This window comes from Muntiacus reevesi, chromosome 4, assembly GCF_963930625.1.
Source record: "Muntiacus reevesi chromosome 4, mMunRee1.1, whole genome shotgun sequence".
In the NCBI taxonomy this organism is placed as follows: domain Eukaryota; kingdom Metazoa; phylum Chordata; class Mammalia; order Artiodactyla; family Cervidae; genus Muntiacus; species Muntiacus reevesi.
The window spans coordinates 110,319,727-110,340,836 of NC_089252.1; the positions used below are offsets into that span (position 1 = coordinate 110,319,727).

Consider the following 21,110-nt stretch of genomic DNA (forward strand, 5'->3'; position numbering starts at 1 on the left):
TCACTGACCCTGAAGCACAGAACATTTAATGTATGAATGGACCAAGCCCTGCTCTGTTGATCTTATTTTTTCTGCATCTCTTGGCTTCTGGATTAAGACAGCCAGTGTAAGAGTCCAGTGAGAGTCCATTAACATCAGAAGTCCTCATTTCAAAGATTGGAATCTACCATTAACCTAACCCAATATATTTCTAAACCAGCTGCTGCCACAGAGTCTTGCCATAGAGGGGTCTAAAAATCTAAAAATAAAATTTTTAGAAATCTTTGCATCTGAAAACGTGCTGATTACAAGTCGGTAGGCATGCTTGATTTAGTGCCAGTGAATTACTATGTCGGAAGAGTCCAGCGCCTTTCCTGTGGCTATCATTTCTTCATTGCTCACCATGGCCCATGGCATGTGAGGGAGTGGGTGCTCACCACAACGCTGAGGGAGGCCTCGCCTTCAGTCACCAAGGAGCTAGGGCTCTCGCCCAGGCCTCCATTCCCAAGCCCACTGTTCTCTCTGGCCTGTTTCAAGGCATTCCTGTGATTATTGGACTTACCTAAAACTTGTTTAATGAGAATGTGATAAATGTGCTTCACCCCATATCACAGATGAGGGAACCAAGACAAACGGCACCCTGTCCACTAGGGTGAGATGCGCTGAAACCAGCGTGTGCCCCCGTCTCCTGCTCCTTCTACCCTGAGGGTGTATGGCCTCCCCAAGGTGGCTCCCTTCCCCCTATCCTGAAGGTCATCCAGGATGCATGCAAGTCCCTGTTCTTCCTCAAGTTCACCTCCTGTTTTCTCCAGGTCAAGCCTTGGCTGCCGCTGACTTTTTTATACCAGTTTCTTAACAAGTCTTTGTTTCTTCCTAGACCATTGATATTCACTTAAAAAAAGATACTCGGAGGGGAGCTGTCAATAACCAGCAGACAGACTGGTCATTCAAACTGGACAGAGTTCTCCATGATGCCTCCCAGGACTTGGTTTACGAGATAGTCGCGAAGGATGTGGTTTCTCAGGCCCTCAATGGCTTTAACGGTAATTTAGTTAATCAACTGTTGTTTTAACGTAAGAACCTGGGGAACACCCCCACCCAGGAAGAGGTACAAGGATTCTATGGTGAATAAAATAAACTACAATTTCTGTTACTAACTTTTGTTTATTTGTCTCCATGTTCTTATGATGGAAAGTTTTGGTGACATGGTGGTCGTGGCTTGACCCATGGTCCTGGGTTCCTACCTTCGTAGGACGATTTAATGACCCTGTCTCTCTATAAGTCATGGGGATTCAACTATTATCCTGTTTCAAATTTCTCGAATATTAGTTTTCAAACAATGTCTTTATGATAAATTTGATGGAGTCAAACATTTTTCTCTTGGCTACCTGCTAGGAGCTATCCATTTATCCTACCAGCACAATCAATCTGTTCCATTCCAGTATTAGGTTATTTACATATATCACTAAAAACTTGAGTAGAGTTTAATATTCTTAAGGTAAAAGCTTTACAAAAAAGCCATTTAGCAAGTAAAAATTTATAGGGAAATTTGTACAAACTTGTTCAGTCTAAGATTGTTTTAAAATCTTAAGATTTTGAAATCCTTAGAAAAAATACATCACAGTCTGTAGACTGCCTGTCTGGTGGCTCCTGACTAGCATGTTCCCCGTTTGCAAATTTTAGGTCTTCTGTTTAAAAGTCAGTTGAGTGTAGATGCCCGAACACTAGCCTGTGTGTGACATATAGGTGTGGTCCTCATTCGTCCTGAGGGGATGTGGCCCTGAGGAAGTAGAGACAGAGGAGCTAAGGCCCAGGGAGGCTAAGAGTCATGGGCCCTGGGTGCTGTGGAGCCACAAATGGGCTCTGAGTCCCAGTTAAACTGATTCCTTCCTGCACATTCCTGCAGGATTAAAGATACTGTTTCTGACTCCAGTGCAGATGCTGAATTCAGGCCCCTTGTGTAAAACCTACCAATCCCAGGAACTAGAGCACCCATGTGAAAAGGTGGACACTGATTTCCACCATGCAGTGTTGCCTGGGCATTTCTGCTGTGTGAATACCTACAGAAGCAGCCTTTGGGTTGGGTCTGGTTCAGGCTGCCCAAGTCAGGAGGAAGAGCAAATGGGAACTGGAGCCCAAGGTGACTGGTTTATGTCCCACAGCCTGGTGGTGATGGTAGACCTAAAGCACAAGTGAAGTGCAAGTGAACGTCTTCCCAGAGAGGGCACTGGGACAGATCAGGACCTAGTCATGGTATTTGGTTTCTGAAAGTGGCCTGGGACCAGCTTTAGTCTTGTGGGAATGTGCTGTCTACAAAGAATTCTCACCAGTAACAGAAAATGCCCTTTCCACTCCCATCTCTTCCTGGGGATTTTGAAAGCTCTTCTTTCTTTCTGTCTGGGCAGCCTCATGGGGAGACCTAGCCCTGAGAGCCTGGCTCTCCATGGTCTTGCTGAAGAAGGGCTGACTTCAATGCTCTCATCACCCTCATCTTGCTAGGAAAATTCCCAGGTCCTCTGTAGCCTGGAATTCCCTGCTCTCCTCAGAAGCCCTAGGATCAGATCCCCTCTTGGAAGGGAAAGCAGTAGCGCCCTCAGTGGACCACAGATTCAGAGCAGCTGCCTGTGTTCTGACCCGTAACATCCTGTTTCCCTGCTCAGCCACTCACCCCACATGGCAGGAATTCCCGATGTCCTTAGCTGCTCCTGATGGCCACCTTCACACCAGGGTTCTGGCTGGCGCTGGGCATGCTGGGGGAGGGAAAAGCTGTCCTTAGATCTATTTTCCTGGATGTCACCAAAATGTGTTTTGAAATGTTTGCAGGCACCATCATGTGTTACGGGCAGACAGGAGCTGGCAAGACGTATACCATGACGGGGGCAACTGAGAATTACAAGCACCGGGGGATCCTCCCTCGTGCCCTACAGCAGGTAGAGCGTGGGCCCATGGGTGGGACGGCACACAGAAGCTGTCCATCCCAGGCCAGCTCCTGGAGCCAGTGGGATCCAGGCCGCCAAGGAGCTGCAGCCTGTAGGGGAGACAGGTTATGCATGGTGGCGTGTGTGTGTGTGTGTGTGTGTGTGTGTGTGTGTGTGTGTGTGTGTGTGTGTGTGTGTGTGTGTGTGTGTGTGTGTGTGTGTGTGTGTGTGTGTAACCTAAGAATTTGGGTTCCATACTCTGGTGGAGTGTGTGTGTGTGTGTGTGTGTAACCTGAGAGTTTGGGTTCCAGATTCTGACCGACTCCCATGCTCAGCTTGTTTCCCATTTGGTAAAGAGTGAGTCGGATTGCAGACTGGCTTCTTGCTCCTCTGTTGGTCTGTGGTCCTGTAACAGAGGATACGGAGGACCTAGTTCTGTTCCTTCCTGGTTTTAATGAGGGGGAGGGACCACTGCAGAGCTTCCTTACTGGCCTGCTCTGGCTTCTTCCACCAACATCACCCCAGAAAGAGCAAAGGGAAGGAGCAGGGCACGACATGAGCTTTCAGGACCGAGTCAGCCCTGGGAGTCTGGGAAGTGTGACTGAAGACAGGACAGAAGGGCCTTCCTTTGGAGTCTGCTAGCCTGTGTTCTGTGAGGACCCTCGTTTTGGATGTGGGAGGCAGAGGACTGTTCCCTAAAAAACAACTTGAGGTTTTATAGCCCTGTCCAATAGGAAGTGAAGTTGCCCCTCTTGTGCATAATTTTTTGAAGCAATATCCTTAACATCCCACTGTCAACGCCTCAGTATCTTAGACCTTGATAATCTAGATCGGTGCTGCCCAACAGAAATATAATGTAACTCACATATACAGTTTTAGGTTTTCCAGTAGCCACATTTTAAAAAGTAAAACAAGTGAAATGAATTGTGGCTTAGCTGGTAAAGAATCCACCTGCAATGCGGGAGACCTGGATTCGATCCCTGGGTTGGCAAGATCCCCTGGAGAAGGGAAAGGCTACCCACTCCAGTATTCTGGCCTAGAGAACTGAATGGACTATATAGTCCATGGGGTCGCAGAGTCAGACATGACTGAGCAACTTTCACTTAAATGATATATAATATATGATAATACATTTTATTTAACTCAATATAGCCAAAATATCATTTCCATATGTAATCAATGTGAAAATTACTGAGATATTTTACATTCTTCTTCCTTACACTAAGTCTTTGAAATGTATTTTACATGGGCTTCCCAGGTGGCTCAATGGTAAAGAATGTGCCTGCAAATGCAGGAGATCCAGGTTCAATCCCTGGGTTGAGAAGATCCCCTGGAGAAAAAATATGGCACCTGACTCCAATATTCTTGCCTGGAAAATTCCATGGACAGAGGAGCCTGGCAGGCTCTAGTCCACAGGGTCACAAAGAGTCGGAGTCGGACATAACTTAGCAACTAAGCAGCAACAGCGTATTTTATACTTACAGCTTGTTTCATCCTTTTTTTTGGCTGCACTGCACAGCATGTGGGATCACAGTTCCCTAACCAAGATCGAACCCACACTCCCTGCATTGGAAGCATGGAGTCTTGAGCACTGGACCACCAGGGAAGTCCCCATTTCAATTTAGACCCTAAATATTCATCAGAAATAGTTTCTCTGTATTTAATTTCATGAAATTGACAGTTGAAAGGGTGGACTTATAAACGCAAGTTGTTCCAAACATACTTAAAAGTTTATCAGTAATTGAATTTAGTATTAGTTTGAATTATTTAGTTAAGATTAAATAAAATTCAGTTCCTCACTTGCGTGAGCCACGTTTCAAGTGCTGGGCAGCCCCCTGTGGCTATCGTCTAGCATGTGGCACAGCACAAATCTAGCCTGTTAGGATAAGGGGGTATTCAGGGATCATCCAGCCCAGCTCCCCATTTAACAAATAAGAAAGTCAAGGTCCAGAGACGGGGAAAAGACCAGCCCAAGTCACCTGCTGATAAGCACTGGGGAGGGTAGTAGGAGTTGAGAAGGCTGAGTTCTGGCTTGGCTTTTCCCCTTATTAGCTGAGCAACCACAGATGGGTACGGCCCCTGCCCTGTTTCAGTTGCAGTGGAGTTAAGAGGATAGAATTAAATAATGGATGTGAAAGAAGCGTCTATGTGGTAAAACTCCACAAAATGGTATTTTCACTTCACAGTCTTTTCCGTTCATCATGCCTCTACTTCTTGAGACTGTATAATTATTAGCCAATCTGTAAGTCAGGCCTCAAAAAACTACAAGATTATAGTGAATATCACCCGATGAACTACTAGTTGTTGATGATGACCATCACAGTAACTAGACCATAAATTCTTCCAGGGTGAGGATTCTCTCCTGAGGTAAGAACACCCCTAATCCTGGCTGGTCATTGGAGTTCTGGTCTTGGTGACTACTGTCCAATCTCCCATCTAGGTTTTTAAGATGATTGAAGAACGTCCCACACATGCCATTACTGTGCGCGTTTCCTACCTGGAAATCTATAATGAGAGCCTGTTTGATCTCCTATCCACGCTGCCTTACGTTGGACCCTCGGTCACACCCATGACCATCGTGGAGAATCCTCAAGGGGTCTTCATCAAGGGCTTGTCGGTCCACCTCACAAGTCAGGAGGAGGATGCATTCAGCCTTCTCTTTGAGGTGAGATGATCAGGACCACAGGTGCCTTCTTCCTTACCGTTTCTCTCTCCCTTCTTTCCTTTTGTTCCCCTTTTCCTCCCTCCTTCTTAGTTTCTTACTTACTTTGATAACCAGAATTAAAATTAATATATGCTTGTTTAGCAAGTTCAGATAATAATGAAAAAATATAGAAGCAAAAAAGAATTCACTCATCTGTTTTCATCATATGGCAATAATAATGTGTGTGTGTATATATATATTTAAAATATTTATTTATTTGGCTGCACCAGGTCTTAGTTGCAGAATATAGGATCTTTAGTTATGGCATGTGGGATCTAGTTCCCTGACTAGGGATCAAACCCTGGGCCCCTGTATTGGAAGCTCAGAGTCCTAACCACTGGACCACCAGGGAAGTCCCAATAGTGTATATTTTGGCTTAATAAATTTGGCTTCTAGTCTTTTTTTCTCTTGAAGTTTTTCTTTATTTAGTTGAAACTGTCCTTTAAAAAGTTAACCATGGGCATTTGTGATATAGAAAAAAATAAAAATCAGTGTCCTTGAAATATAAAGGCTCTTACAAATCAATAAAAAAAAATTACCTGTGACGTGTTATTCTTTCTAAAATCATGTAGATTAAAATTCTTATGCATTGCTGGTGAACTATAAAGTGCTATAGCCATTTTGGCAGTTTCCTAAAAAGTTAAATATTAATTTTTTCATAGGACCTAGCAATTCTGCTCCTAGAAATCTATCCAAGAGGAATGAAAAATCTATGTGCACACAAAGACTTGTACACAGATATTCATAATAAGATTATTCATAATAGCCAAAGACCAGAAATAACCAAAATATTCATCAACTGGAGAATGGATAAGCAAAATATGGTACATCCAAACAATAGAAAACTAGTGATAAAAAAGAAATGGAACATTGGTACATGCTACAATATGGATGAAATTCCTCCTCCCTCTCCGGAAAAATGCTAAATAAAAGAAATTTAAAAAGGTCACCTAATGTATGACTCCATTCATTTGAAATGTCCCGATAGCCACATCTATAGAGACAAAAAGCAGATTAGTAGCTGCCTGAAGGAGGGGAGCAGGAAGTGACTGCAAATAGGCCTGAGAAAATTTTTTTGGATTGATGCAACATTTTAAAATTAGAATTGTGGTAATAGTGACACAATCCTGTAATTTTACTGATTTAAAAAATCACTGAACTATAATACTTAAAATGGTGAATCTTATGGTATTTAAGATATATGTCAAATAAAAGTTTTAAAAAAGTCACTTAGGTGTCCTCAGAGGTGATTTAAACACAGATCCCTTGCATGTACACAGAGAAAAGAGCCTGCCAGGAGGCAGCAAAAACACATTCTCATCTTATTGCTGTTCCTACCATGAAGAATGATGTTTGCTGGAAGTTTCTTGGCTTAAGGTTAAAGAAGGTCCAAGTTTGTGAAGAGTTTATTGTGAATAAGTGTTCATTTATACCCGTAGAAGTAACTGGGCTTCCCTGGTGGCTCGGTGACAAAGACTCTGCCTGCTAATGCAGGAGACGCGGCTTCCATCCCTGGGTCGGGAAGATCCCCTGGGGGAGGAAATGGCAACCCACTCCAGTGTTCTTGCCTGGAGAATGCCAAGGACAGAGAAGCCTGGTGGGCTACAGTCCGTGGGGTCACAAAGAATCAGACACAAATGAGCAACTAACACTGGAAGCAAGCACTCTCCTGACTTGTAATCATTTCCTTGGTCTTCATTAGGGCTTAACCACTTGTAGCATAACACATTTATATCTCCTCAAATAGTATAAGTTAACCTTTTTGGAAATTTATATAAAAGGAATCATATAGGATGAACCGTCTTATTTCTTTTACCTACTGTTTATGTGCAATTCATCTGGTATTATATGTTTTTCACTTTTATCTTATTATATTGTGTGAGTATACTACAGTTTACTTATCCATTCTACCTCAGATGGACAGTTGGGTTTTACTAATTTGGGGATATTTCAGACATGCCACTAGGAACTAGAACTAGGAACGTTCTTGTATGTATATCTGATGCACATAAGCATGAATTTCTCTAGGTAAAGCCAAGAACTGTAATTGCTAGGTCACAGAGAGTATGTGTCTTAAGCTTTCTTAAACGATACCAATAATGGCATACCCCCTCAACAGGTTGTCAGAATTCCCATTATTCTGATCCTAAAATTTTGACCAGTCTGGCTGGTCTGTAGTGTTTCCCATTATGGCCCCACTCATTGGGTTTTATTTCCCTGATTACCAATGAGATTAGGGACCTCATTATGTGTTTATTGATTTGGATTTCCCTGTTCATGTCTTTTGATTATTATCTTTACAGATGTCTTTTTATTTCCTCATTTGTATAAATTATAAATTCTGAAAACTAGTTATTTTCTCAGTTGTATGTATTACAACTGTTTTCTATCTCCAGTGACTTGTCTTTTTTTCTTGATATGTCAATTTGTTGAATAAATGTTCTTAATTTTAGGTTAGTTGAATGTGACAGTGAGACCTTGGAGATGTAGCCTGGGAGCCAGCCGGGCGTCCTCCCCAGCGCAGGGCCTCCCCTCCTCTTCAGGTGCTCCACTCTCTGCAGGGGAAGGCAGTACCACTGATGTGGGGTTCCTTCATAGCACTTCTCAGGGTCCTTTAAGGAGACAGGAGTCCCTCCGTATGAATCTTTTTCTCTAAGTACAGCCATTTCTACCATGTCTCCTTTTAAGTATATTCTGGTCATAGTGCCAGTCCTGTGAATTAGAGGCTAGGGCTGTCTCTTTAAAGATACAATTACTGATTTTTTCCTAATGCTTAAATGTAGTTCATGTTCACTTTAAAAATATGGAAGCATAACCTGTATATAGAAAAGATCCACCTATAAACTCCAACCTGGAAGTGACCATTATTAACATCCTGGTAGCACCATCTGTTTATTCTTTCTTCTACGAATGCTTCTGCACGCCTCAGACTGTACCATTGTATGATTTTGTTCTTCATTTTGTTAATGAGGTGTATCACACTGATGGATTTGTGTATGTCAGACCATCCTTGCATCCAGGGTAAACTCCATTTGGCTGTGGTGGATAGTCCTTTCATCGTGCTGTTGAAGACAGTTTGTTCCAATTTTTGGATTCTGCATTATTGTTATTAAAAGCTATTTGCCAGTATTCTTCTGGTCACATAACATTGTTCTCCAGATAGGTCATTCCTGAATTGTTGGATATGTAGGTTATATCCATGAACATTTTTTAGGCTCATAATTTTTGTTGCCACTTTGCTTTTCAGAATGCTATTATACAAATTCACATGTCACTAGCAGTGAGTGAAAGTATAGGTCTGGACTCCAATTTGTCTTCTGTTCTACTAGTTTATAAATCAGATTTCCCTGGAAGGCCTGCCTGAGGGCTGTGATGTAAAGATGATTTCCGTATAGTTGAAAAATTATTCAAATGCCTTGTTATTTCAATATGTCAAAATGTCTACATGTTTTCTCTCTTCTTCAGGGAGAGACCAACAGGATTATAGCCTCCCACACAATGAACAAGAACTCATCCAGGTCACACTGCATTTTCACCATCTATGTGGAGGTAAGTACAAGCTCTTTGAGTAGCTTGGGAAGGGAGGTCGATTCCCATGGAGCCTGTTCCGTAAGAAGCTTCTCACTGTGACAACCTAACTTCTGTTTTGGGTGTTTCACAGGCCCGTTCACGGACCTTATCAGATGAAAAGTACATCACTTCCAAAATTAACCTGGTGGATCTAGCAGGCTCGGAGAGGCTGGGGAAGTCTAGGGTAAGTGGGGAGCAGGAAGTTCCTCCTCAACAAGCCATGGCCCTGTCTCCAGCTTAGTGTCTGTGGGCGTGGACTGTCCCTCGTTGGGCATTCGTGAGCACCGTTCCTAGCTAGGCGCAGTTCAGCTGTGGGGACAGAACTAGCAGGGGTGAAACAGCTGCATCAGAGAGGCAGTTCCTACCTGGCAGGACTGTTGTAAACGCTAAGTGAGATGATGGCTCCTAAATTCTTAGCAAAGTGCCTGGCAGGCAGTGCTCAGTCAGTGCTCCATGCTCTTATTAGCATTTCTCTGTGCATGAGTGTTCATATGCTGAATATTTGCATGAATTTTTCATCTCACATACATATTCATATGAGTATTAGCATACGTATTCACAAGAGCATTCAGAAGAGCATTCAGATGAATGTTTGTATTTGTGTGTTCAATGAATGTTTGTATATTCCCAGGATTATTTGCTCAAATATCTGCACAAATATTCCCCTGTATGTTCATAACAGTGTGACTCTTAAGGGAGTATTCATATGAATATTCACACAAGTATTCACATTCATATGAGCATTCACTCATGAATATCTGCATCAGCGTTCCTGGGAGTGTTCCTATTAGCCCAACGTGGAGCACAAGACAGGAAGAGAAGACCCTGCTTCTGGGCAGGAGGCTCTGGCCTGGCCGCAGACCTGCAGCGTGTTTGTGGGGCAGCCTCTCCACTTGGCCTGAAGCAGAACTGACCTTTGGTTTGTAGTCTGAGGGCCGAGTCCTGAAGGAAGCCACCTACATCAACAAATCGCTGTCATTCCTGGAGCAGGCCATCATTGCCCTCGGGGACCAGAAGCGAGACCACATCCCCTTCCGGCAGTGCAAGCTCACCCACGCCCTCAAGGACTCGTTAGGTGAGGGGTGGCTGCGGTGCAGGGAGGAGGGACAGGACTGGCCTGTCTGCTGCTGGTAATGGAATTGCTCCCTCCCGGCAGCATGGACTTACCTGCAGCCTTTTCACAGTGACCTCAGACACACTTGGAAAGGCACAGTCAAGCCCAGTGCCCTCTCCTGTCCCCCGTGCCATTCTGCCCCCTCCTCAGAGGCTTTGCCTAAACTTTGGCCTCTACTGGGGGCACCCTCTCGTGTCCCCCCATCCCTGAACCAGCTGGCAGAATCCTTCATCGCCTTGAAGCCCCAGGTGGAGGGCCTCTCCTGTGAGGTCTTCCCTTTCCTTCAGCCTCCCTGATTGAGGAGCAGGGGCTGTGTCTTGTCATCCTGTGTTCCCAGGCTTTCGCGTTGGGCCTGAAGGTAGGTGTGTGATTATTAACTGTGTGTTCCCCATAAGCAAAGCCCTGGCCCCAGGCCTCTGCCCTGCCCCAGCCATCTCGCCTCTGCTTTCTCCCCAGCTCCTCTTTAGGTACATTTGGCGGCCTCTCCCTCTTCTCTCCTTCCCCTTGCCTCCCAGGTTTGTGCCTGCTTTCGTGTGTCATCTCTGGCCCTCAGCCGGGTCAGGCTGCTAGAACAAAATACTATGCACTGGGACTATGGACAAGCATATGCTATCTCAAAGAACTATGGACTGGGGCACTCACACTATGCAGACATCTGTTTCTCACCCTCGAGGCTGGAAGTCCCAGATCAAGGTCCAGCAGAAATGGTTCCTGGTGAAAACTGTCTTCCTGACCTGTAGATGGCCGCTTTCTCCTTGTGTCTTCACATGACCAAGAGAGAGACAAAGAAAAGAGAAAGATCACAAAGAGACAGAGCGCTGCTCTCTCTCTCTCTCCTTTTAAGGGCACTGATCCTATCATGGGGCTCCACCCTCATGACCTCATCTAAACTTAATCACTTCCTACAGGCCCCACCTCCAAATGCCATCACCTTGGGCACTAGGACTTCAATATATGAATTTTGAGGGAACCCAAGCGCTCAGATAATAACAGACCACTGCCACCAGCCTCAAAGGAATGTTTTGGCAGAAAATCCACATGGTTCACGGACCTTCTGTGTCTTGCTTTCTGCAGGGGGAAATTGCAACATGGTCCTTGTGACAAACATCTATGGAGAAGCTGCTCAGTTAGAAGAGACGGTATGTAAGGACAGTCAGTGCAGCCGGGTTAGCATCCATCCTCAGGCGTGCCGGACTGGGTAAACTGACTCGGTAGCTGCAGACGTGGTCAAGAGTGGACGGATCCAGGGGATGAGTCTGAGCCAGAATTACCAAAGGGGCTCCAGCCGCGATCAAGATACCAAGTCCCGAGGGGCAGGAGCTGTGCCGAGGGAGAGGCCAGGCAGCGGGCGAGCCAAGTGTGGGAGCCCCTGTGAGGGCGGGAGGCAGCGCGTCAGCTGGGGGGTCGAGCACTCTGTTCTGACCCACACAGCGGGAGGCCCAGGGAAGAGGAAGGAGAAGGTGAGTGGCTGGAGGGGCCCTGGTGGCCATGCTGGGGCCTTGGCTGCTCTCCTGAAGGTGGCAGGGGTTGTCACAGGGCTTTAGTGAAACAGGGTTGTGGCCAGACTCGTGACTCAGGGAGATGAACCCAGCAGCAGGAAACAGGTGATCTGAGGAGGTGAGAGGCTTATGAGAACCAGAGGCAGGAATAAGAGCTGAGCCAGTGACACAGCAGAGTCCACATAGCTGGGGCTCCCTGCCTCTCCTCCCAGCTCATCATAAATGAGATAGGACTGGAAATCTCTCCCTAGACATTTTGCTCAAATGTGGATGGCTCAGGGCAAGCTTCAGTCGTATGCAGAATCCACTCAGTGAAAGAGGTCAGGCACTGCAGGGAGAGATGCTCCTGCAGAGCCTCCCAGCTTTGTGCAGTAGCGACTGTCCCAGCTTCCAGGGGGAGTTCTCCTGTTGCACACTCAGTGCCCTGGGATGTGGGAGGCCAGGGAGGGGAGCTCCAGCTGACGTGCAGGCAGCATCCCCAGAGGAAGGCTTCAGGACCTACTGGTTTCAGAGTATCATAAAGCGTGAGTGAACCCCAAGAGGAGTCATGTGACTATTGGGCCTCCTGGCTGCCTGGTTGAGAAATCTGTCCTAGACTGTGGAAGACCCTCTCTCCCCTTATGCCCACCTCTGAGATGGTCACACAGGGAGCAGCTCTTCTGGCACCTGCTGTCCCCAGAGGCTTGTACCCATACCACCTGGGATCTCTGCCCAGGACTCAGTCCACAGGAGCCCCAAGGAGCTGCTAGGAAGGGTTACCAGGGGTTGGGACAAAGGCAGATTGGCAGTGTGGAAGGTCATGATTCTCTTCTCCAAATGTTCTAACTTTAAAACAGTGCCTGTCATGATTCATGTTGCTGTATGCAGTGACCCTGCCTGTGTGTACAAGGCAGTCGTGGCCACACGTGCTGCTGCACTTGGAGCAGGAGTCTGGCTTCACCCCACACAGAAGTAACTCTGATGACAGGGGCCTCTTTGGGGGCTGACTGGGGGCCAGCTCTGTCCAGAGCACATTACGCACCTGAGCACTCAGTCTCCCAGTGACCCTGTAAGCCAGGTCTCCCCGACTTTACAGAGAGGTTACAAGACCCTTCTGAGGATGTAGTCGGTTGGTCTGTGCAGAGCTCTTCACCACTAGACAAGACTGTCCAGTGGAAGAGCCCTTTCAGGCCTTCCTCAGGCTACTTCTGGGTGACCCATCCCTCCTCTGAGTCTGCCTCCCTGCTTCAGGCTCTGAGTTAGCCCAGGGTAGTCTGAGGATGGGATGTCAGGGCCTGCCTCATGTGCCTCTGGCTGCTCCTCACACCAGGGAGCAGCCCCCAACTCCTCATGGAACATCAGTGCTCCGGGGCTGTCTCCCAAGCACCTACCCACGGGCCTCCGGCCATAATCACCCGTGGCTGGCTGTGCCCCTGGAGGGACGCAGACAAAACCCCCCGGATGTCACTCCATGGGCCCATGGAGCACTCCTCTCTTTGGGGAGATTTGTTTTCTAGTGGACTCCTTTAGACATTGTTTAGCAAATGTCTCTAGTCACAAGTAATTTGCCAAGAACATAGAGGTTTGTCTGGTCTGTTTTTCAGTTGTCTTCACTACGGTTTGCCAGCAGGATGAAGCTGGTCACCACCGAGCCTGCCATCAATGAAAAGTATGACGCTGAGGTATTAAGGGTGTAGGCAGGTGTCTCCCTCTGGGGAAGATGTGTGGGTTTGCTGCCCGGATCCCATGAGCCTGGCTTCCTTTCCTGCCTTCACCAAAGATACCCATGCTATCCTGAGTCAGTTGCTTTCTGTTCTGGGGTAGGTCAGTGTTCAGAGTCCCTAGAGACCCCCTTGGGAGCTGCCACCAAGGTGAAAGGGCTAGATCAGGCCCCCACCCAATTGCTGGGGCCTCAAGGCTTCTGAGTACCCTGGGCTTCTGCATGGGAGTCCTTTGAGCTGCTTCTGAGCTTAATCCGTGTGGGCTGTCTCTCAGACTCATCTGGCTAGGTCACTACTGAACCGCTTTCTTCCCAGCCTGAGCGATCCCTCTCGGCATACAGCTGATCAATCAGGAGGAATGCTCAGCATCAAGACTAACCAGGGAAATGCAATTTAAAACCTTAGTGGAATTCCACCTTCAGACTAGCAAAAATTAGACATTTTCTGACAATGCAAACCATGGTGAGTATGTGCAAAACAGCAGATCTTATTTATTTCTGGTCAAAGGGTAATTGCCAACCACTTTGGAGAGCATTTTGGCAACATCTACTGAAGTAAAAATACATTTACCAATAATTTGCTTTTCCTTTAAGACGCTTATGCAATCATAGTTATTGGAGAGGAGCACATGTGTGCCCTAAACCCATGACACATCAGCTGAACTTTCCAGACTCTAAATCCTGAAGGAAAATAACAGTCCCAGGGCTCTGTGTATCTAAACCGTGGTTTGGAGGTTGAGGAAGAAGTAGAGCTTAGAGAATTACCCCAAGGGCTCATTGAACCACAGGTCACTGGACCCATTCCCAGAGTTCCTGACTCCCTCGGTCTGGAGTGGGGCTGAGGGTTCGGATTTCTCCGAGGTGTTCCCAGTGCTGCTGTTGCGGGACCTCACTCGGAGAATGACTTGTTCTGTAGTTAAGAGCCCTGGCACGTGCACTGGGCTATCCTGGTTCAGTAGCCTGTTCTCGCGGCTGTCTAGCCTCAGTAAGATATTTGTTCTTTCTAAGCGAAGAATAACTGAGTCCACCCTCAAAGAGATGTTGTGAAGAGTAAGGTAATGAGTAGAAATCATTTAGCACAGTGCTGTCATGGCGTAAATGTTTAGGAAATGTTAGTTAGCAGTCCACTCAGTTCTGCAGACCAGCAGTGTCACTTCTAGGTGTACAGTCTAGTGGCATTCTCGTGTATGCACATAGAGACTTACAGAAAACGGTGCTGCATCGCTTATTGCAATGGTGAAAAGTTAGGAACACAATTAATAGCCTTTAACAGGAGTAGCTAAGTAGGTTGTGGAGGGAGGAAGCCAGAGCTTGAGGTTTGAGCATGGATAATCTCTAGTGAGAAAACAACTTGGGGATTGAAATGGTGGCATCTATCATTCATACCAAGTATAAAGAACATAAAAGGCAATGCTGATTATTCTTAGTGCATACGTGTGCGTATAGTCAAAAAAAACGTGTGGGAGTGAAAAGACCAAACTGAGCTGGGGGTTCCCTCTGGATGTCAGGGTGGGGAATGGACTCAGAGTGGGGTCCGGGGGCTTCACATTTATCTTAAATGTTTCATTGCTTTTAAAAACAAAAAGTATCTGCAGCCAGCATTTAGCATGCTGTTAAAAAGTCAGATTTTAGGGTGGTCTTCCCAAAGTTTCATGGCATTATTTTCTATGCTTTTCTGTAGCTTGGAACTTCTCTTATTTATTTTTCTTATTTTCTTATTTGGTATTCACTTAGTTTAGGACTGCCACATTACCACTTCTGAATCTAACTGGGTGGGCATTGCACCTGATAGCAAGGACTTTCATTTTAATTTAATTCCTGTTCTGAAATCTGCACTGTTGGTTCTGGACAGCCAAGTTGCCATGTCGCCAAATGCGAATGTCTTTATAATCTTTATGATAAGCCTTTTCCTTTCTATGCACGAGTTCTTGAGAAAGATCTGGAAAGGTATTTTCGCGCCTCCTTTCCTAGACTGTGGTCAGTATTCCCAGGTTGTTTCCAGCAGCATTTTCAGTACTGTTGCCTGTTTTCAAGGGGGTGGAATAGCTTCTGTAGGATTTCCTTGGCTGGCGGTGTTGGCTGAAAGGTGGGAGACTGAGTTCCTGGTCCACCTCTGCTACCAGCTGTCTGCGGTGAGTTGCTCAGAGTCTGAGCCTCAGGGTATTCATCTGTGAACTAGGAAGTTGGACTGAAGACCTCCAGTGACCTTCCCACTATGACTGTGATTGCATGAGGTGGTGGAAGGGTTGTGAGTCATGGGTATAAACAGACAGCAGAAACCCTTGGGGTATCCTAGTCTGCCAAGAAGAAATGCACTTACATGCTGCAGTGAGGTCAAAATAGGGTAACTGCTTTGGCTGAGAGCTGTTCCCAGCCTGCCGTGAACTTAAGCAGAACTCTCTGAATTATCCTCATTAGATTTATAATGGAAACACCTAACCATCAAGGAACTTACGTGGGGTCTGTGTTGTCTCCAAGGTGTTTTTTTTTTTTCCATCCAGAAAATGCTACTGTGTCTTACAAGGGAGTTGGTCCACCAGGAGGTGCTGCCAGACCCTATTCTGTGGGGTCAGCTGTTCCAGTTCTGTTTCTAGGCAGTTTCTTTCCAGTCAGTCAGTAGAAGAGGACAGGTAGAGGCCACTAAGCCTACCAGGCAGTAAGAGTAGCGGCTTCCACGCTCTCAGGGCGCAGCCCGGAGCCTGGTGACCCAGGACAGCAGATGGCCCGTTTCCGCCATCACCCGACTGGCCCAGAGGTCTCAGCCTGGCTCCTCGTGCCACAATGGATGGAGCAGTCTTCGAGCTGGAGGTCCCCAGCAGACTCAGCCAGTTTCCGTGGCTGGATAGAGTGCATTTTCTAGAACTGAGATCCCTCAGCTGGGACGAGGGGGTGAAGATGAGTAGGGGCTGGCCACCAGTCCTCCTTCATAGGACTTCCCTCAGTCACCTCATAGGAAGTCCACCTGAAGGACTATCTTGAGGTTTCCCAGAGGGGCAGAGTCAGAGTTTGGACCCTGGTCATGTGTCTTGAGTTCAGGCTTCGTGCCCTGATTTGCCAGTGAGCCACCAGGACCCCTTGCTACAGACTGGTCACTGCTTTGGTCACCAGATGGACAGAGGAGCCTGACAGGATACAGACCATGGGGTTGCAGAAGAGTCAGACAAGACTTAGTGACTAAACAACTACACCTGAGACCCAGCTGTCAGGGGCTCCCTCTAGTGGCCATTTTTGACAATTAAAGGAAGCCTATTGTTCACACCGAATGTTCTCAACGTGAAGTCCTGGGCTGCTTATATGAAAGACTCAAGGACAGTATCTATCAGATGTAAGATGACTAAGCAATTCTGCTTCTAGAAATTTATCATTTATTCGTTCAGCTAAAATTTATGAAGTACTTACTATGTGCCGGGCACTTTTTGAAGCACTTGGGACACGTCAGTGGATCAACAGAAACACAAATCTGTCTTGAAGAGCTGACAGTTCACTGGAGATGGGAGAGACAGATTTAATAAACATAAATCAGTCAATTCTAGATTCTTCCATTTGCGACAACATGGATGAACCTCGAGGTCATTGTGCTAAGTGAAATAAGCCCCGTACACAAAGAAAAACACTGTATTATTTCACTTATATGTGGAACCTAACAAAGTCAAATTCACAGAAGCAGAAAGCAGAGCAGTTGGTTACCAGGAGTGGGAGGAGGCAGGCTGAGATATGGGAGATGTGGGTCAAAGAGTACATATTTTTAGTTCTAAGAGTTCTGGGGATCTAACATATAGCATGGTGAATATAGTTAGTAGTGTGCTGTATGCTGAAAATTTGCAAGGGAAATAGATCTCAGAAGCTGTACCACATACACAAAAAATGGTAACTAGTGGATATGTTAATTAGCTTGACTATAGTAGTCATTTCACCGGGTACATGTATATCAAAACATCATATGTTGTATAACTTAAATATATATAATTTTTCTTAAAACTAAAATAGGTTCTAGAGCTTCACTGTCCAATACAGTAGCCACTACTCACACATGGCTTCTGAAATCAGTAAAAAAAAAAAAAAAAACACAAAACTTTCTTTCTGGTCACACTTCATGCCACAGGGATACTAGTTCCCCAACCAGGGATCAAACCCATACCCTCAGCAGTGGAAGTGCAGGGTCTTAACCACGGGACCTCCAAGGAAGTGCTCTAATAAAATTAAAAATTAAAAAAAAAAATTCACTTCCTCTGTCCCACTAGTCACATTGTAAGTGTTCCATAGCTTTGTGTGGCTTGTGGCACAAACAGAACCTTTCCATCATTACAGCAAGTTCTGTTAGCACTGTTCTAGGGTATGTTCTATGAAAAAACAACTAGAGCAAGATTTTTAAAAAAGAGTGGTGTGAGAGTGGGAGGGGATTGCAGTTTTACATGGGGTGATTGAGGGGCGCCTAATTTAGCAGTGTTTGAACAGAGACTTGAGCCAGGTGAGCTATGCGAATACCTGGGAGAAGAGTGTCCCAGGCAGAGGGGACAGGCAGCACAGAGGCAGGAGTGTGCTCATTTGGTGGGAGTGGTGTGAGCAGGGGCAGAAGCGTAGGCAAGGAGTAACGGGGCAGGTCACAGAGCACATAGGTCACTATTACCCTACACAAAGATGTAAGCGCAAAGGTGTTCTGCAGCATTGTTTATAGCAGCAGTGGGTGGAGGTGGCATGCCTGTCAGTGGGGAATGCTGATGCTTTGTGCAGTGGCTGGAAAGGATGAGGGTGACAGCGTCCTGGAGGCACCGGCTGCACGGACAGGGCGGTGACCCTGGTGGACTGAAGTATGCTGGAGCTCCTGGAGTCAGGCTTGAGGGTGGTCCTAGGGGTGCCCATACTCACTCTGTTCTCAGTCTCCCCTGCAAGTAAGAGGCAAGGGACAGAGAAGTGCTGAAACCCCTTCAAACTCTAAACTCACCCAGTTGGGGAAAAGTCACCAGCTGGGAGGGAATCGTCCAGATGTTGAGATAACACTCCACAGATTACCTGCAAGGGCCAGGATGTCCAAGGACGGGATGGGGAATTATAAGTGGCTTCTCTGACTGTCCTCTTTGCTACCCGCGCCCCCCCCCCGCAATATGCTTCCCTTGCAGAGAATGGTCAAGAACCTGGAGAAGGAGCTAGCATTGCTCAAGCAGGAACTAGCCATCCATGACAGCCTGGTAAGGGGCTAGAGGTGGTGGGCGGAGTCCTGGAGGGACTGGGGTCAGGGTACCAAGTGGGCAGAAGGACTAGGAGGGGGCAGTGGGTCAGCAGGGATGGATCAGAGGGTGGGCTGGGTGAGCAGAGGGACTGGGTGAACAGGGGGCCACGTGGGTCAGGGGCTGAGTAGACGGATTGGGGGAACAGAGACTGTGGGGGCAGAAGGCCTGGGGGATCAGGGATGTCTGTTGGACAGAGACCCTGGAAGAACAAGTTATGGGCAGGGCTGTCAGATGGTCAGGGAGCAGAGCCAGGCAGTAGGCAGGGGGATGAAGGGCAGGGGCCACAGGCCTGGCAGGTGGGGGTACAGAGGCAGACAGCCTGATGACGGCTCAAGGTCAGGGAGGTGGACAGGCTGGATGGTTATTAGGGGCAGCAGGGAGCTGGAAGGTAGGGGTGGGGTGCAGGAGACTTCCAGTGCTGGTCTGAGCTAATGCTCATGGTCCAGAGGGTCTCAAGACAGGGGCGACCCCTCCCTCCCTCATCCCACAGTCTGCTGAGACTCAGCCAGCAGAGCCCTCCGGCTTGGAGGAGCAGGCCATTGTCTGGCAGCCTTTCTTTCCCCGCCTCACCTGGTTGTCCTGTGCTGACCCAACCACCTGGCCTGTGAGTCAGGCCCTCCCTGCTAGGACATGGTGATGAAGAGAGTGGAGTGACTTGGGTAGCCAGGCTGTCTGCCCAGCCTCCCCACTTTGGTCCTCAGAGTGGTCCCTGCCACCCTGCTTGGGCTCGGGCGCTTGGAGCTTAACGTATGTTCCTCTTCCTTCTCCAAGGCCAACCGTACCCTCGTGAACTATGACCCTATGGATGAAAGCCAGATTGCTGAGATCAACTCCCAGGTGCGAAGGTACCTGGAGGGAACGCTGGAAGAGATTGACGTAAGGAGCCTCTCAGGACCACCATGTCCGGCTGGCCCGGGCCTCTGTCTCCCAGCCACACCAGGATGTATGCTGGGCTAGCCTGGGAACCTCACTGAGGGTGTAGGGGGAGTAGGGGAGGTGGTGCTGGATTCCTGGCCTCAGGGCCCTTCAGCCCACTGAGGCCTCAGCATCCATGTTTAGGGTCGGAAGGGTGGGGGTGCCCCACAGAGTGGCCCGCAGTGCTGACCACAGTGGGGGTGGTCCAAGCCTTGACCACGTGGGGGTGGTCCATCACTGGGCCACCAGTACAGATTCTAGAGCCAAGCTGCTCTGGGTTGACTCTCGGAGCTCAGCAGTCTCCCTGCTGAGCGGCCTCAGGAAAATGCTCACCGCGTGTACCCTGGTGGCTTGACCTGTATGGTGGGGAGGGAAACCGAGCTAGGATGAACTGAGATGCAGCACCTCAGGGGCTTGTCGGTGGCAGGCAGGGGGAGGGCATTAAAGGATGACGGTCATGCTGGTTGTCTACAAGGCGGAACCCTCCGGGGCCCATGCTGGAGTGGGCCAAGGAGGAATAGAGCAGCCACAAAGGGAAGACTCTCAGGGGGAAAGAGGCATTCTGTTCTCAGAGCACAGGCTGGCAGACCTCTCATCAGGGGGCTCATGGACAGAGCCTTGTCCAGCCTGTTACTGTGAGCAGCTGCCAGAGGGCAGGCCCAGAATGACCGAGGCGTCAAGGCTAATGCTAGAGGGCAATGGGGTCGAGAGAGGCTGATGGTCTTCCTTCAGCCGCAGGTGTGTGTGTCTGTACCCACACAGAACGGTTCATAATGGCTCCTTTTGGAAGCAGGAGAGAGCTGAGGACAGTTAATTTTATTTAGATGTTTTCTTAGTGCCTTCAAGAACTAGAGTCATTTCAATTTCATATAACTCTTCAGTCAGAAAAGGTGATTTTTTTATAGCCTCAGTAAATAGTTTCCAAACTACTAATCAAGGCTTTCTTTGTTCTTGAGGAGGGCTTGACTGCCACTTTGCTGAGAGGGTGTTGTACAAGGCCCCTTCTTGAGACACATGGTCCCAGGCTTAGCCAAGGGGTCCTGATTTCTCCACAGACACAGCCTTAGTCCCGTGGTGCCCCTGGTCTAACCTCTGCCTTGCTCTCCTCTCCAGATAATCAACCTCAGGCAGATCCAGGAGGTGTTCAACCAGTTCCGGGTGGTGCTGAGGTAAGGGACCCACCACACCCACCCAGTCTTGCATCAGGCTGCCGTTTTCCTTCCCCATGGTCGGGGTGCCGGCCTCCAGGTGCTCTGCCTTCTGTCTGGTGTGCGAGGAGCCGATCAGAGGCCTCTGGGTCTGGCAGCCCCCGGGTGACCCCAGCAGTCTGCCTCTGGGCTCTCAGGTCCTCCTGGAAGTGGGGAGGACAGCCCCCCGCTTTGAGGGCTACACAGAGAGGAGGCAGCCCCTGGCTTCCTGAGCTCGCTCACTCGACAGGAGTTCTTTATGTAGCCAGAGCAGGGCGTTCTGATGCTCCCGGCACC

At 47.8% G+C, this 21,110-nt stretch overlaps 1 protein-coding gene and 1 long non-coding RNA gene across 17 annotated transcripts in view; one reads left to right on the forward strand and one right to left on the reverse strand.

Moving 5' to 3' along the window:
* The window catches only part of KIF9 (kinesin family member 9), a 38,505-nt gene that overhangs the window by 3,702 nt on the left and 13,693 nt on the right, over positions 1 to 21,110 (forward strand). For 4 of the 5 annotated variants that reach the window (XM_065933838.1, XM_065933842.1, XM_065933840.1 and 1 more), the window contains 11 exons: positions 857 to 1,022; positions 2,803 to 2,909; positions 5,338 to 5,562; positions 9,067 to 9,150; positions 9,263 to 9,355; positions 10,099 to 10,246; positions 11,360 to 11,424; positions 13,368 to 13,445; positions 18,601 to 18,669; positions 19,483 to 19,587; positions 20,740 to 20,795. In XM_065933838.1, the coding sequence (XP_065789910.1) occupies positions 857 to 1,022; positions 2,803 to 2,909; positions 5,338 to 5,562; positions 9,067 to 9,150; positions 9,263 to 9,355; positions 10,099 to 10,246; positions 11,360 to 11,424; positions 13,368 to 13,445; positions 18,601 to 18,669; positions 19,483 to 19,587; positions 20,740 to 20,795 (1,196 nt within the window). The remainder of the gene's footprint in view (positions 1 to 856; positions 1,023 to 2,802; positions 2,910 to 5,337; positions 5,563 to 9,066; positions 9,151 to 9,262; positions 9,356 to 10,098; positions 10,247 to 11,359; positions 11,425 to 13,367; positions 13,446 to 18,600; positions 18,670 to 19,482; positions 19,588 to 20,739; positions 20,796 to 21,110) is intronic. The other variant, XM_065933839.1, reaches the window with a different exon arrangement.
* The window catches only part of LOC136166886 (uncharacterized), a 54,933-nt gene continuing 34,797 nt past the window's right edge, over positions 975 to 21,110 (reverse strand). For 5 of the 12 annotated variants that reach the window (XR_010663005.1, XR_010663001.1, XR_010662999.1 and 2 more), the window contains 3 exons: positions 16,883 to 16,967; positions 10,928 to 11,046; positions 1,032 to 2,729 (listed from right to left, as the gene is read on the reverse strand). This is a non-coding gene — a long non-coding RNA (uncharacterized lncRNA). Of the gene's footprint in view, positions 2,730 to 9,423; positions 10,128 to 10,302; positions 10,638 to 10,927; positions 11,047 to 16,882; positions 16,968 to 20,016; positions 20,978 to 21,110 lie in introns of those variants that run through there. The other 7 variants (XR_010663007.1, XR_010663006.1, XR_010663008.1 and 4 more) reach the window with 6 other exon arrangements.